Genomic DNA, 14207 nt, shown 5'->3' on the forward strand with positions numbered 1-14207 from the left:
GAACGTTTGGAGTTATACCCAGTTTTTTATATGTTTTAAATCGACAAAACCAATGGATGTTTATCTAACATGGACAGGCTAAAAAATCCTTTGCCAGAGCTTTCTTCTTAAATATTTGAGGAGTCAATTTGCATTGGCTACTTCCGATGATCACTTCACTATCCATATTTAGCCATACAAGAACTTAAAATTTATATACATGATATATATTTGATATATTATTAATGTATAAAATTATATATTATTAGTTTATAACATTATATACGGTTAATGAATTATATAATGATGTTTTATTAAAAAATTATTTTAAAATATTTTTAGGATTAAGTGCATTTTTTTAGATTTTAAAATTTTAAAATTAAATTTTTTATAACGTATTATTATGTAGTTCACAAATAATATATAACATCTCTTATTATAAATTAGTGAGATTATATATACATATCAAATATAAACTTTTTTATCTATATATTATAAATTAAGAAGAGATCAACTTGCACGGCGTAAAATTTTTTTAGTTTTACATTTTTTTTAATATTTGATTTTAATGAAACCAAGAAATGAAAGACAAATAAAAATGGAAAAAAAGAGTTTAATTTTATATCTTAGATCTATTTAAATCAATGATTAAAAAAAGTTTACATTATGTAAATTAATCCTTTCTCTTATAAATTAGTAAGTGAGATTAATTAGATAATTGAATTCTTCATATACATATATATATATATATATATAGTTTTAACCCTTCATATACATATATACATGAAGGGTTAGCTAATGTTATTTTGGTCTCTTCGTTGCCATATGAAATGTTAGCTAATGTTATTCATGTGACACTAGTTAATATTTACTATCATTTTAAGCAATTTCATAGACGAAGAAATCAAAATAAAATAATTTTGAGCAATTGAAAATTCAATTAAAACTTTTAAATATTAAGGATTCAAATAAAATTTAAATCAAAATTTAGAAACCACATATGCTATTAATCCAAAATTTTATTATTAAGTTGTTGCATATATTAGCTGTAAGAATATAAAAAAGTTGTAACTCATAGAATAATAACTTTTTAATTCATGGAAAAAAAATAAGAATTTCTCCTTATCAATTGTAGGAAAATGTTATTTAATTACTAATTAATGTATTAGATGAATTAATAAAAAATAGATATTAAAGAATTATCATTTTTTTCCTTCGGAAAAGCTAAATATTACTGCTTCTGCTTATATTATACAAAATTACTAAATATGTTAGGTGAAAGAATAACAAAATGCTGTGATTAGAAGAGTTATTACTTCTCTTTATCAATTACAATTACACAAACATATTATTTAATTAGTGAATGTATTATGTAGGTGAATTAATAAAAAAAATTATAATTTAAAAATATTATGTTTTTTTCTTAAAGAATAACGACTGGTTACTTGATCATTTCCGTTTTAATTTTACATGATTTGATAAGAACAAGGATTAGATTATATTCTTTCAATCCTTGTGTAGGAAAAAAACAAGTAGTAAATTGATTTGCCAAGTATATATTAATATATGAGGACAAACTTCTTGATCATGACGATTTTCTTCCTAACAAGATGACAAATGTTACGCTACATCGTCTTTAAACAAAAACATAACACCATGAAATCCATGTAAAAACAATTCAAAATAGTACTTTTATCGCATTTTATTTATTTATGTTTGATAAAACAAGTTTAACTTTTTTTTTTAATTTAAAAGTAAAAAAAAATTATTTCATTTTAAAAAACAAAAAAAACCATCAATCTATAAAAAAAAAAAATTTACTAATACCGTTTACTAATAAAAAATCGTTAAGATTCATAATGAATTCAACTTCGATCATAAAAAAAGATGAATTATAAATGAAAAAATATTTTTTTGTTACATCAAGAGAGCAAAACTCTAGTATAAGTAAAGAGAAGAAAAGAAACTTGATTCGAAATCAGATCTTTGATATCCTCTCAAACATTTTTAACTATTAAGTTAAAAGGTTGAGGATAAAGAAAAATGGCTTTTATGCTTACAATATAATCTCTTTTATAAAAAATTTGACAAAAACGCTTAGGAAATCCGTTCCTTTGAATGTTATTCCATTACTCTACAACATTTTATGCGTAATGAGTTTGTAAATTTTATAAATTTTTAGAAGTGTTTTTAAAAAATGTACAGCCATCCACTGAATCCCATGAGTCAAAAAAAACTGCCTGGCGTCTGCTCTCATGTAATCTAAAGGAAAAGCCGAGTGGAAAATTATAACCCAATCTTCTGCTTTGGATTTATTTGAGCCCAGCCAGACACTTCCAAAACAACCAAATACCCAAATATTTTTTGACTTGGTTTCATTTTCAAATGGCTCATGCAATCAAGAATAAAGGGTGGAAATAAAAATTAAAAAAAAAAAGAGAGACAAAAGAAAAACGTTTTCATGAGAGTTTTGGCCCATTAGCTGACCTTTGGATGAGTGGAGTGAAATGAAAGGAAATGAAAATTCAGACGACAATCCCGCCTTCAATCTCTCCTCTTTTTCCTTTATGCACGTTTCGTTATAAAAAGCAAAAATAAGCTATTGAACTCGTAATGTGTAAATATAAAAAAGCTGTAAGGTGTTTCCAGTTTCTCTCTTTTAACGACATCCATCACTCTGTTTCTTGTACCCCAAAGGTCCCACCATGTGGCTTTTCATTTTTCCACCAATTATGCAATTTTTTACAAGCATGATTCATTTTGGTAAATGCATTTTTCACCATTGCAAACAAGTCAATAGTCTGTAATACAATGAAATTTCTCAGTCACTTCCTATGCTGGTTTTGTAAATTTTGTTAAGAATTTACCCTACCAAAAAAAAAGGTAGCTCATTGGCTCATTTCCAAGTCCCTGCATGGCAGATTTGACATAGTTTTATCAGGAAATAATTAGTAGTGAGTTAACTGGGTTTCCTCCAGCTGAAAGTTTTGTTAGGCAAATCAGTGGAGAATCAGCCTTTGCTGAAAAGGGTTAGAAATGGATGACCTTCTTTGTTCTTTCCAAGCATTAAAAGAACCAATTTCTATGCTTTTATCAGTCTTTATCCAATTTAGACAGGATTAAAGGCAGCCAAAGGGCACCTGGGAGTTACAATAACAGCTAGCTATTAGGTTCTAAACTGGAGTTATAATGGGACTCTCTCATTTAGATGCTGTATAGACAAATGGATTTGGCAGTTGTACATAAAGGAGAAGCATCAAAGGTTATTAGGAGAGAAGTTCAGTCATGTTTTTGCTTTAATTTGTTTTATTAATCCTGCTCATCACCCAATGGAATGTGTCAGCAACTTTGCTTTCTTACGACTTAAAGTTGCAAGGTTTTTCCTTCTCAATTTAACCAAAGGCAAAGCAAGGGACCAGATGATAAATCTCATAAACTCTTCTCTCTCTCTCTCTCTCTCTCTCTTCTTTTAAGAATAAACATCCAAAAGTTCTCCAAAGAAAGAGTAGATCAAGATCATGCCTCTTAAACTTGAATATTACTACTATAGAGCTCCACAATGAGCATTACAATAATTCAAAAACAAGGATGCATATACCTCTGTTACTATAGCTAGTGGTCCATGATGCAATTGGGGCTATGAAGATTTGGGTGATTTTTGGATGCTTTTGATTTGATTTTCAAGCCCAGAAAATATAAAGACAAGAAAGTTCCTGCTGACCAATATGTCCATACATGGTAGTAGTATTTTATTTTATATTAAAACCAGAGGGAAGATTTTGAAGTTGTTTGAATATCAGTAGTTTGTCTTAGGCGGCCGATTATGCAGTATTTTCCAAGGTCAAACAAGAGATTAACTAAAATCATGAAAAAATTGGTATGCATATACTTTAGAAGGCTAATAATTTAATGATATTACTTTTTACCTTTTCAGTCATGCGACCATAATAAGATGAGAAAAGTTCATCCGCTGAGAAGGCACCGACAAACGACACCATATGAAATCTTCTGTAGTATAAAACCTTTTTCTCGCAATTAAAGAGTGTAGTGGGAAAAACAGAAATGGATATAAGCAAAGCAGGCATGATAATCAAATCTTGGTGAGTTTTGACCATAGAGATCTCTGACTGAAACAAATGCCATACATCTGTAAAGCATTACTCCCATTTACTTGCAGAAGTTTTCGTGTAGATATGGTTGAAGGCTAGAAATTCTTCATTGTCCTACTTCTTTGTCTGCGGAAAATTGTGGTCAAGATTTGATGAAAAACTTGGGAATAAATAAAGGAATTAATTGGTTATTCACGGATACATACAGCTTATGGTCAGCTCTCAGCAGCATTTTTCTTTTGTTTTCAGGTAATAGGATACTCACCATCCAGCAGCTTATTTCCCCTGTAAAAGTACACATTGGATTTGTTTTTCTCAAGTATAATTCAGAAGTAGGAACTTCAAAGAAGCAGAAGCTTTCAGTTTGGTTGGCGTATTTGTGCTTTCATCTTCTTTTTCAAGGCTAAAAAGATGAAAGAATTCTATACTAGCTTAATAACGGATTATAGGTCCCCAGAAATGGACTTGCAGTAACTAGCAATACATTTTACCAATAGCTCATGCATTGCAACTTTGGTAAAAGAAAAGAAAGAAATTCTTGAAATGATATCCAATCTATAATAAAAAGCATGTCATGAAGCTCATGGTTCATGATCCCCACACTGTCATAGTTTTAGAATCCCAACCATGCAAGAATTACAGATACCCAATTTTACCAATTGCTCATGGGAAAAAGGTTTAGATAGAAAAAAAGTGAAGCTTCTGAATTTGAAAGCCTTTTACTCATTCCATTACTAAGGAGTGGAGAACAGCAATCATTGACTCAACCACCCTCCTACTCCAATTCCCATTTTCTATTGTCACTCACCTTTAATCATATTTCCATCTTTTAAGACAATGAAAAAATTTAGCATCCTCCACCTCCCCATCTCAATCATTCCTTCAACATCCAAAAACCTCACAGATCTCTCTTTCATAGAGAGACAAAATGCATTTGGTGGAGTAGTGTTTTTTTTTTAAAAAAAACACTCTTTCCTTTGCTCTTCCCGCTCAAAGAACCAAACAATGAAATTCTCTTATCAATTTCTCTTCTTCTTTCTTTCCAGTCTGTTCCTTTCTCTTCTTCGTCTTTCCTTCTCCTCTCCTCCTTCTCCAAACGACACCAATGCCCTCACTCTCTTCCGCCTCCAAGCTGACACCCATGGCAGCCTCATCTCCAACTGGACCGGCCATGACGCCTGTTCCTTCACGTGGCGTGGAGTCATTTGCTCATCAACTGGCCGAGTCACCGCTTTATCACTCCCTTCACTCTTCCTCCGTGGTCCCATCACCTCCCTTTCCCTCCTCGACCAGCTCCGAATCCTCGACCTCCACGACAATCGCTTGAACGGCAGCGTTTCACCCTTAACCAACTGTACCAACCTTAAACTCGTTTATCTTTCCGACAATGATTTTTCTGGTGAAATCTCCCCGCAAATATCGCTGCTCAAACGGCTACTCCGCCTAGACTTATCCAACAACAACATACGTGGCAACATTCCCAAAGAGATCTCCGGTTTGAACCGGCTCATTACTCTCCGGCTCCAAAACAATGCATTAACAGGCCAAATCCCAGATTTTTCTTCTTCCCTTAAAAACTTAAAAGAGCTTAATTTAACCAACAATGAGTTTTACGGACGGTTACCGGAAAGTTTATTGAAAAAATTCAGTGAACAAAGCTTTACAGGAAATGAAGGGCTTTGTGGGCCAAGTCCATTGCCTGTTTGTTCCTTTACTGGGTCTCCACCGGTGGATTCATCGAACCAGACAGTTCAATCGAACCCGAGTTCAATGCCGCAGACACCAATCATCGGACAAGACAAAGATAAGGCACGTAAAGGGTTAAGCCCAGGTGCTATAGTTGCAATTGTAGTAGCAAATTGTGTGGTGTTTTTGGTGGTGGTTTCTTTTGCTGTGGCTTATTACTGTGGAAGAAACAGGGGAGAGAATGTTTCGAAAGCGGGTAGTGATAGTGGGAAAAGGAGGAGAAGTGGAAGTAGTTACGGAAGTGAAAAGAAAGTTTATTTAAATGGGGAAGCGGACAGTGATGGAACAAATGGAACGGATAGGAGTAAGCTTGTGTTTTTTGAGAGAAGGAAGCAGTTTGAGTTGGAGGATTTGTTGAAAGCTTCGGCGGAAATGCTTGGGAAAGGGAGCTTGGGAACAGTTTACAAAGCGGTGCTTGATGATGGGTGTACTGTCGCTGTCAAGAGGCTTAAGGATGCGAATCCCTGTCCAAGGAAGGAGTTTGAACAGTATATGGATGTGATTGGGAAGGTTAAGCATCCGAATATTGTGAAACTGAGGGCTTACTATTATGCTAAAGAGGAGAAGCTTCTTGTTTATGATTATCTCCCTAATGGAAGCTTGCATTCACTTCTTCATGGTAGGTCTTCATTTGAGGAAATAATTTCATTGAATGCATTGAGAATTATCCAATAAATTCTTCTTACATATATATATATATATATATTTTGCTGATTTAGGTATGTAATTCTTTTCTTTTTATGTTTGAAAACAGGAAACAGAGGACCAGGGAGGATTCCATTGGATTGGACTACAAGGATCAGCCTGGTGTTAGGGGCAGCTCGAGGATTAGCAAAGATTCATGAAGAGTATAATGCACCAAAAATACCACATGGAAACGTGAAATCTTCGAATGTGCTTCTTGACAAAAATGGGGTTGCTTTGATTTCTGATTTTGGGTTGTCTCTGCTTTTAAACCCTGTTCATGCTATAGCAAGATTAGGTGGATATAGGGCCCCTGAGCAAGCCGAAGTAAAGAGACTGTCTCAAAAGGCTGATGTTTATAGTTTTGGGGTTTTGTTGTTGGAAGTGCTTACAGGGAGAGCTCCATCACAGTATCCTTCACCAACACGTCCTCGAGTGGAGGAAGAAGAACAGGCAATGGATCTTCCGAAATGGGTTCGATCAGTCGTTAAGGAAGAGTGGACGGCAGAGGTGTTTGATCAAGAACTTTTAAGGTACAAAAACATCGAGGAGGAACTTGTGTCAATGCTTCATGTGGGGTTAGCCTGTGTGGTTCCACAGCCAGAAAAGAGGCCAACAATGGCAGAAGTAACTAAAATGATTGAGGATATCAGGGTGGAACAGTCTCCTTTAGGGGAGGATTATGATGAATCACGCAATTCACTTTCACCTTCCCTTCCTACCACTGAAGATGGACTGGCTGCCGACTGATCTTTTCATTGCCAATAATTTGTTCTGTGGACGCTTTATCATCTTCTTTCCTTTTATCTGCATGATCTCTCGCTGCAGATTATCACCCTTTCTGGTTCTTCCTTAGATCCTTTTGTTTGCCTCGTGTTTCTTTGTAATATCTGTAAGTCTTGTGTATCTCGTTGTTGATGGTAAGAACTAAGAAGATCACTGCTGATCTTCACACTAGGCAACCAAGATAGTTGCATTTAAACTAAGCTCTGTAATGTAATTTTGACATTTTGAATTAGTTTATTAATTGTATCCACACCAAACTCAATCTTGAAAGTATTTAACCTTTTCTGCTCTGTTTGCATCTGGTGGCTTAATTCTGTTCGCTGGAAGGCTGTGTAAGTGATAATAAAAATATGCAACATTTCCTCGCCTGTGGAAGTAAGATTCCTCAAAATTCAGCCTGCATTAGGCCAAAAGATCCTTGTCCTCTCCCATAAGTCAAGTCATAAGTAGCAACTTGTTTTAAGTATCATGGGCGTGGATCAGATGAAGAAGGGCACTCAGATTGTCATAGGGCTTAAAAACTGATTAGATGGAGGCATTTTGACCAGCACCAGAGGACAGGATTTATTTCTTACTAGAATCATTAACTATTGTCCATGATTTCCGCCATTAACAGTTTTCCAGCACCTCAAAGCTGGTCAACCAACAAAAGAACTGCGTGATAGTAAAATACACTACGCCATTTCATGTACTGCTCAAGCTGTCTTCGATTTTTCCATCTTAATTACTCATTATCAATTTATCATCGTGTTCTGCTCAATGTGGCAACATAATAGCAGTGGCAAAGGAATCTGTCAACAATTATCGACTTTTAAACCCCAAAGGTCTTCAAAAAAGAAAACCTTTGAATCCCAGCCGTAATCACTAGTCACAGATGTCCCTCTTCCTTACAGAACCCAAACTTTTCATAAATCATAGTCATCCGCTGATTCTATCCAACACCATAGAGGAGGCATTACAAAAATATTCACCATTTTTCCTTCGACTACGCTGGATTGTTCACCTGTTATTCATCACTATACCTTTCAGCCTCACCGCCGAACCTTATAGAGGAACCCTAAGGTTTTGGAGGCATTGGATTGTAGCCAATGTTTTCCTTCTCAATTCAAGCTGATTCTCCTATATTATCTGAAAGGCAACATAATCCTCACCATCTATCATTATTTGCACTCAGTTCCACCATTTGGAACTTCTTGATAAGAACTCAAGCTCCATCAATGGGTTTATTCCCTTCTGTTGGATTATTGATAACATCCTGTCAGTACACAATAACTATTGCAAATGATATCTAATGAGCTTTGATTAGTATTATCATGCACACGGTTTAGAATATACAGAAAATGGAAGGATTGCAGAATGAAATCACCATTCCTGGTATATGCATAAATGCTTCAAAAATACTGTGCAGAGAGACGTTTTCATGGCATCATTTCTCACCCTTCTATTTATTGAAATCTCAGAACAAACAATGATACAGATTGTAAGCAATTTGAGAGATGCATCTTTAAATTTGAAAATAATTATATTTCTGGCAGAAGTTGTCATTAATAAGTTTCAGCTTGTGACAACTTCCTACTTCTAATTATAATCTAAGAGTATTACCTGAGAACTACAAACTCTCACAGTATCACTTGTATTCTTGTAAATCGTTAATGGTACATTGCAGCAACCATCTACCACAGCTAAAGTTTCAATAAATTGATACTATTTCTAACACATTTAAATACAATAGATATTGTTACTATACTAGAATACAGATTGTAATGAAGCAATTAGCTATGAGAATAATCAGTTACGGGCATGGGCATTGCAGGTTAAAACCTGGCCTAAAGATGTTAAAGCAGCATCATCTTCAAGTCAAGAATCCATCCAAGCCTCAGTCCTAGAAAAACGTAGCCGAATTTACAGGAACACTTGTTGTTACTAGAGTATATTGACTTAATATCCATGGTCAGAACAACTAGAAATGCATCTGATAAGGGTTTCTAGATCAGCCTGTCCTTCCAGTTGGATCAATCAACGTACCAACTTGGTCTCCACATAATGCTTTCGAGATGTTTCCAGGCTGAAGAAGATTAAAGACCACAACTGTACCAAAGTAAATTGATTTAATTTGTATGGGTTCAACTGATCATACTTAACATCAAAAGGTAATCTCAGACTTAAAAACTTCCTTCGGCAGCTACCCAAAATTCAGAAAATGGAATAAAAACATGAAGCACAATATTAAATCAGTTGGACCAGCAACTTTATGGAAGTGTCAGAAGTAATATTTAGTAACTTATATCTTTGTCTAATATAATTCAAGGCAACAAGAATACCAACCAGGAACGCCATTCTCTTCACAGAAGGTTAATGCCATCATGTCCATGGCTGTGGCACCTCTAGAGACTAACTCTCTAAAGGAGATGTGCTCAAATGTAGCATTATTGTCCTGGGAGTGGCAGTCATAGACACCATCAACATTCGTACCTTTAAGAACTGCCTCGGCGTGAACTGAACAAATAGCAGACATGTCAAATGTAGAGAAACAAAAAAAGAGAAAGAAAGAAATAAGTGCCAGCTTGTGGATCAGTGCACGTATTCTGTGTCAGAGACGGAACAGGGAACAGAAAGAGAGTGACATACAGTTCAAGATTTTGAATTGTAAAAAATGGGAAGAGACAGAGCCATACTTTCTGAAGCTCGAAGTGCTGCAGCTGTGTCCGTAGAAAAGAGTGGATTTCCAGTGCCAGCACCAATGCCACCAAATATTACAACTCTACCTTTTTCCAGATGACGGATGGCACGTTGTCGACTGTATGGTTCTGCAACCTCCGGCAGTGAAAGTGCAGTTTGCACAAGGGTCTGAACGCCCATTTTCTCCAATGATGATTGCAGTAGTATAGAATTCATCACAGATGCCATCATGCTGCAGTAATTTGCAGAGTCATGGTTTTAGTTAGGTTAATAACGAGACATAAAATGTTAGTGCATAAAAATATTTATTCAGCAGCATCACAAACAACAAAGTGAACTTGAAGGAACTAATTGCACTACAAATTCATCTAGAAGATATTCAAGGGATAATTTTCAGCATATGGAAAAACAAGTTTTTTTTTTAATATCAATTTTGTGACTGTTGATGGTTCGATCCTCCTTGTGCTGTTTGCATCCAATCTCTCCCTTCTCCAACACCATATCGATGTCATTTTAACATCAAACACAACTTTGTGCTCCTTGAGATAGCTGCCTAAATAGGATTAGCAAATAACTTTCTGCAGGAAACCCAATACTAACTATCCACTACATATTTACCATCAATAATAAGAATAATATAACATTGCCATGGTCAGGCCGTGAAGAAGGAGAGTCAATTCAGAAGAAACAAAAAGCTTTGTTAGCTAAGATCCTTTCATGTGACCCATTCCATCATTTTATTCTGTTTAGTTGGATATAAGCTTACAGGCATCAAGGCATACACATAACACCCAATTGAAGCCATATCCAAAAACAACCAAAAGTATTGTTTAATCATACCCCTAGAACTATCAAACTATCAAAGGGAGTTGTTTCAATACAATGACAGCTATACATCAGCAAGCTTCACCTTACAAACCTCACCCTAGGTTTAACCATTAATCTCTTTATTTTTTTCAAAATTAATTCAAATTTGGTATGCAGATAAAAAAAGAGTATACTCCATTGTCGGTTAAGTTGTGACTACAATACCCAATTTGATATGCAGTACTTCTATCTAAACCAGTTGCCGTAACCCATGTGTCTCCACAAAAGAAATTGCGACCTCCAACAACTATTGCTACCTGGAATATCATCAAAAAGAAACATTGCATGTCAAAAGGATGTAAGCATCCCCAATCATTAGAAATAAAACACATTAATGATTACCTCCACACCAAGGTGGCATGCAATTGCAACTTCCCTAGCAATCAGCATTGCCACCTGATAATCAGAAAGAAACAGTTTATTAAAGAATTCAATATTGATAATAATGGCATCCAAATTTCTGAAAATATATAAGAAACTGATGGTGAACCTTTGGGTCAATATTTTGAGGACCAGTGCAACCAAGAGCAGCGCCACTAATTTTGAATACCACTCTGCGCCATTTAGGACTTTTGGACTTCATGCTAATTATCTGACCTACAGGACTTGGTGTAGCTGAAGCATATCTGCTGATAAAAAACATCAAATACAAGACAACCACAATGGTATTTCTATCATTGTAAGAAGAGCAAATACACATAGTAGTCCATACATTACACACTAACATGGTATTTACTCACAAACTAGGACATCAATATTGTCATTACAAGTATAGTCAAGAATATAAAAGACTCTTCTAAAACAAAAATAGTTCATCAAAACAATATAATCAACAAACAACTAGCAAATATTAGTATCCTTAACCTTAAGTACTTACTACCATCCTTTTTCAAATTTGACAACATTAAAACAACTAACAAAATCAAGAACGAAAGAACGAAAATAAGAATGTTTTGCTCACATTTTTCCTGCTAAATTTATGTTGTTAATGATTATTTTATACTAACATACCAACCATCGAATATTTCCCCTGGCAACAGTTTGTGAAGCTCACCGAAACAACAAGAAAGAAACCTTAAGAATTCAAGTGCAACATTAGCAAATAGCAAGCAATAGTAATAAATGGAAATGATGACAAAATATACCTTTTGGATTGTCTAACGGCAGTTCCTGGGGAAGCGCCGCCCTTATCTTCATCGGCCACTGCCTTTACTGGCAGCGAATTTCCAACAATCTCCTCCATTTTCTTAAACCAAGGCCAGTGACTCGACGCGATGCCGCCATCACTCATCCTATGCCTCTCAAGCTTATACCTTTTCTTCAAATTATCAACCTTGTTCTTGCACTGCTCGACGCTCTTGCTCTGCTTCTCGCATCGCTCGGTAACCGCCGCAGCCACCTCCTCCCAATCTCTCCCTTTCAGATTCCCTCTGTTCAGTTGCGTCAACTTCTCCATATACGCCTCCAATAAACATCCAATTGCGGCGTCGCTCCATTCTTCTCTGTCTTTTCGATACTCCGTCGTCGATTGCTTCGGTCTCTTCAAAACGCCGTCATTTATCTCCTCCTGATCTCTCCTCTTCTCGATCCGTACATCGGAAGATATAGCGTTATTGTTGTTGTTACCAAAGTTGGCGCCACGGAAGCCGGAATCAGAGTCATCATCGGCATCCTGGTTGTCGGGGGGAGGCGCGTGGATCTGCGCATAAGAAGGGTGGTGGTGGTGGAGGTTAGGGTTAGTTTGGTGGTCATCGAGGAGAGAGAAATCGTCGTCAACGGAAGAGGCCATAGCCGGACGTTAGGGTTAGGTTTGGGGGAAAGGGGAACGGTCTGAACGGAAGACGTTAGGGGAGGAAGGAGAGACGTTGGGGGGGTAGTTTGACGGAACGTGATGGGCCGTGACGGATAGAGACGGTTCCGTTAAGTAATGAAGGAAAGTATGAAAGGAATCGGCATGTGGGTAAGGGTCGGCAGTTGCTTTCGACACCCTTCGGTTTTGGTCTGGTTTATAAAATTGGGTTTCTCTTTGGGCCACAATATAAATTGGGTTTACTATGGGCTTTTAATTGGCCTTTCATCCAAATGGAACCCACGTGGCTTCTTTCTTAAGAAAAGGGCCCAATTTTATGCTTAATTAGTCAACAAATTTTAATCAATTATTATATGTATATTCACATTTTACATACATATTTAAAGAAGTCCAAGATAAATATTCCTTTCGTCCCTATTTATTTGTTTCTTTTGACTTTCACAAATTTTTTTTTTAAATGTTGATTTTAGTGTGTTTAAATAAAATGTTAAGCTTTTTTATACAATTGAGTTTTTAATGTAAAAAAAAAAAATTATGAAAAATAATTTGGGAATATAGCAAAAAAATAGTTTGTGTAAAAAAATATATATATATATTTGGATAGAAAGAAAATGAGATGGATAGAAAAAGAAAAAGCTTTGAACGTTAGTTGTTTATAACAATTTTACGACATTTTTCAGTTGAAAAACTATTTATTATTATTTTTATGAAAATAAAAATCAGTTAAACATTACTATTGCGTTTGAAAAAATTTTAAGTTAAAAAAATACATTTAAAAAGTGTGATAAAAAAATGCGAATAAAAATTTAATTAAAAAATTATTGTAAATAATTGAGATGTCTAAAAATATATACATAAAATAATAAAATATTAAAAATATAAAAGTAAGATAATGATTATCTATCCCTAATACCCATTTTTCACTGCAAAAGCATTTTTTGAATAACTTTTGATTGATGTTGTAAAATCAGGCTTTTAAACAAAATAATTTTTTTTTCTTTTTAAGTATTAAGGTCGGGTCAAAAGCAGTTTTTAAATGTATAAATTACTTTCATACTAAATAGAGCTAATAATAATTTAAATTGGATTAAATTCTATCTATTTTTGAATAATATATAATATATAAAAATTTAAAATACGATTAAAGCACAAATCGATAATTGATTTTATTCAAACTTAATTCTAATTATTTAATTTGATTTATCAATTTTTGAAAAAAAAATTATTTTATATTAATTTAATATGATTTTTAATATATTTAAATAGAGTTAGATGTAAAATAATTATATTTATTTTATAATAAATTAAAATATATAAATTAATAAAAATATATAATTCAAATCCAATTCACTTTTTTATAATTTTTTATTTTTTATTTAAATTTAATAAAAATTTTTATATCAAATCAAATAATACAATTTCAAATCAAATTTTTTCTCACCCCTAATAATAATCCAAAAATAAGTCTTATCAAATAGTATAACCTAACAAAATTTTTTTTAGATGAATAGATGATACGCGTTCAACACGTGACTTTATAAATGACA

General features: G+C 34.3%; 2 protein-coding genes across 6 annotated transcripts; one reads left to right on the forward strand and one right to left on the reverse strand.

Moving 5' to 3' along the window:
* Nucleotides 1-4798: 4798 nt before the first annotated feature.
* LOC111311766 (leucine-rich repeat receptor-like protein kinase PXC1) lies at nt 4799-7594 on the forward strand. The gene is made up of 2 exons (XM_022911449.2): nt 4799-6453; nt 6589-7594. Exons 1-2 carry the CDS (start codon nt 5094-5096, stop codon nt 7266-7268), a joined length of 2040 nt encoding a protein of 679 aa, XP_022767184.1. The 5' UTR covers nt 4799-5093; the 3' UTR covers nt 7269-7594.
* Nucleotides 7595-8807: 1213 nt separating this feature from the next.
* On the reverse strand, nt 8808-12832 carry LOC111311767 (uncharacterized). Of its 5 annotated transcripts, none has more exons than XM_022911451.2 (7): nt 11996-12832; nt 11341-11476; nt 11193-11246; nt 11016-11107; nt 9980-10215; nt 9630-9800; nt 8808-9392 (listed from the first exon to the last, which is right to left on the reverse strand). In XM_022911451.2, the coding sequence occupies exons 1-7, from the start codon at nt 12637-12639 to the stop codon at nt 9295-9297; spliced, it is 1431 nt and encodes a 476-aa protein (XP_022767186.1). In that variant the 5' UTR covers nt 12640-12832; the 3' UTR covers nt 8808-9294. The 5 variants fall into 5 exon arrangements, with proteins under 5 accessions (XP_022767186.1, XP_089615948.1, XP_022767188.1 ...); XM_089759822.1 differs by having other exon boundaries at nt 11341-11479; nt 11996-12787; XM_022911453.2 differs by lacking the exon at nt 11193-11246 and having other exon boundaries at nt 11996-12819.
* Between the last annotated feature and the right edge of the window lie 1375 nt (nt 12833-14207).

This window comes from Durio zibethinus, chromosome 1 (assembly GCF_047325235.1).
Source record: "Durio zibethinus cultivar Kanyao isolate XHJ-2024 chromosome 1, ASM4732523v1, whole genome shotgun sequence".
NCBI classification, from domain to species: domain Eukaryota; kingdom Viridiplantae; phylum Streptophyta; class Magnoliopsida; order Malvales; family Malvaceae; genus Durio; species Durio zibethinus.

Bases quoted from the DNA above. Each gene is read 5' to 3' on its own strand.
- LOC111311767 (XM_089759822.1), bottom strand. From the start codon at position 12,639: ATGGCCTCTTCCGTTGACGACGATTTCTCTCTCCTCGATGACCACCAA. The intron at 9,801-9,979 runs GTATGGCTCTGT...CTATTTGTTCAG, and splicing joins AGCACTTCGAGCTTCAGAAA to TTCACGCCGAGGCAGTTCTT. The intron at 9,393-9,629 runs GTTGGTATTCTT...ACTTTGGTACAG, and splicing joins TGAAGAGAATGGCGTTCCTG to TTGTGGTCTTTAATCTTCTT.
- LOC111311766 (XM_022911449.2), top strand. From the start codon at position 5,094: ATGAAATTCTCTTATCAATTTCTCTTCTTCTTTCTTTCCAGTCTGTTC. The intron at 6,454-6,588 runs GTAGGTCTTCAT...GTTTGAAAACAG, and splicing joins CTTGCATTCACTTCTTCATG to GAAACAGAGGACCAGGGAGG.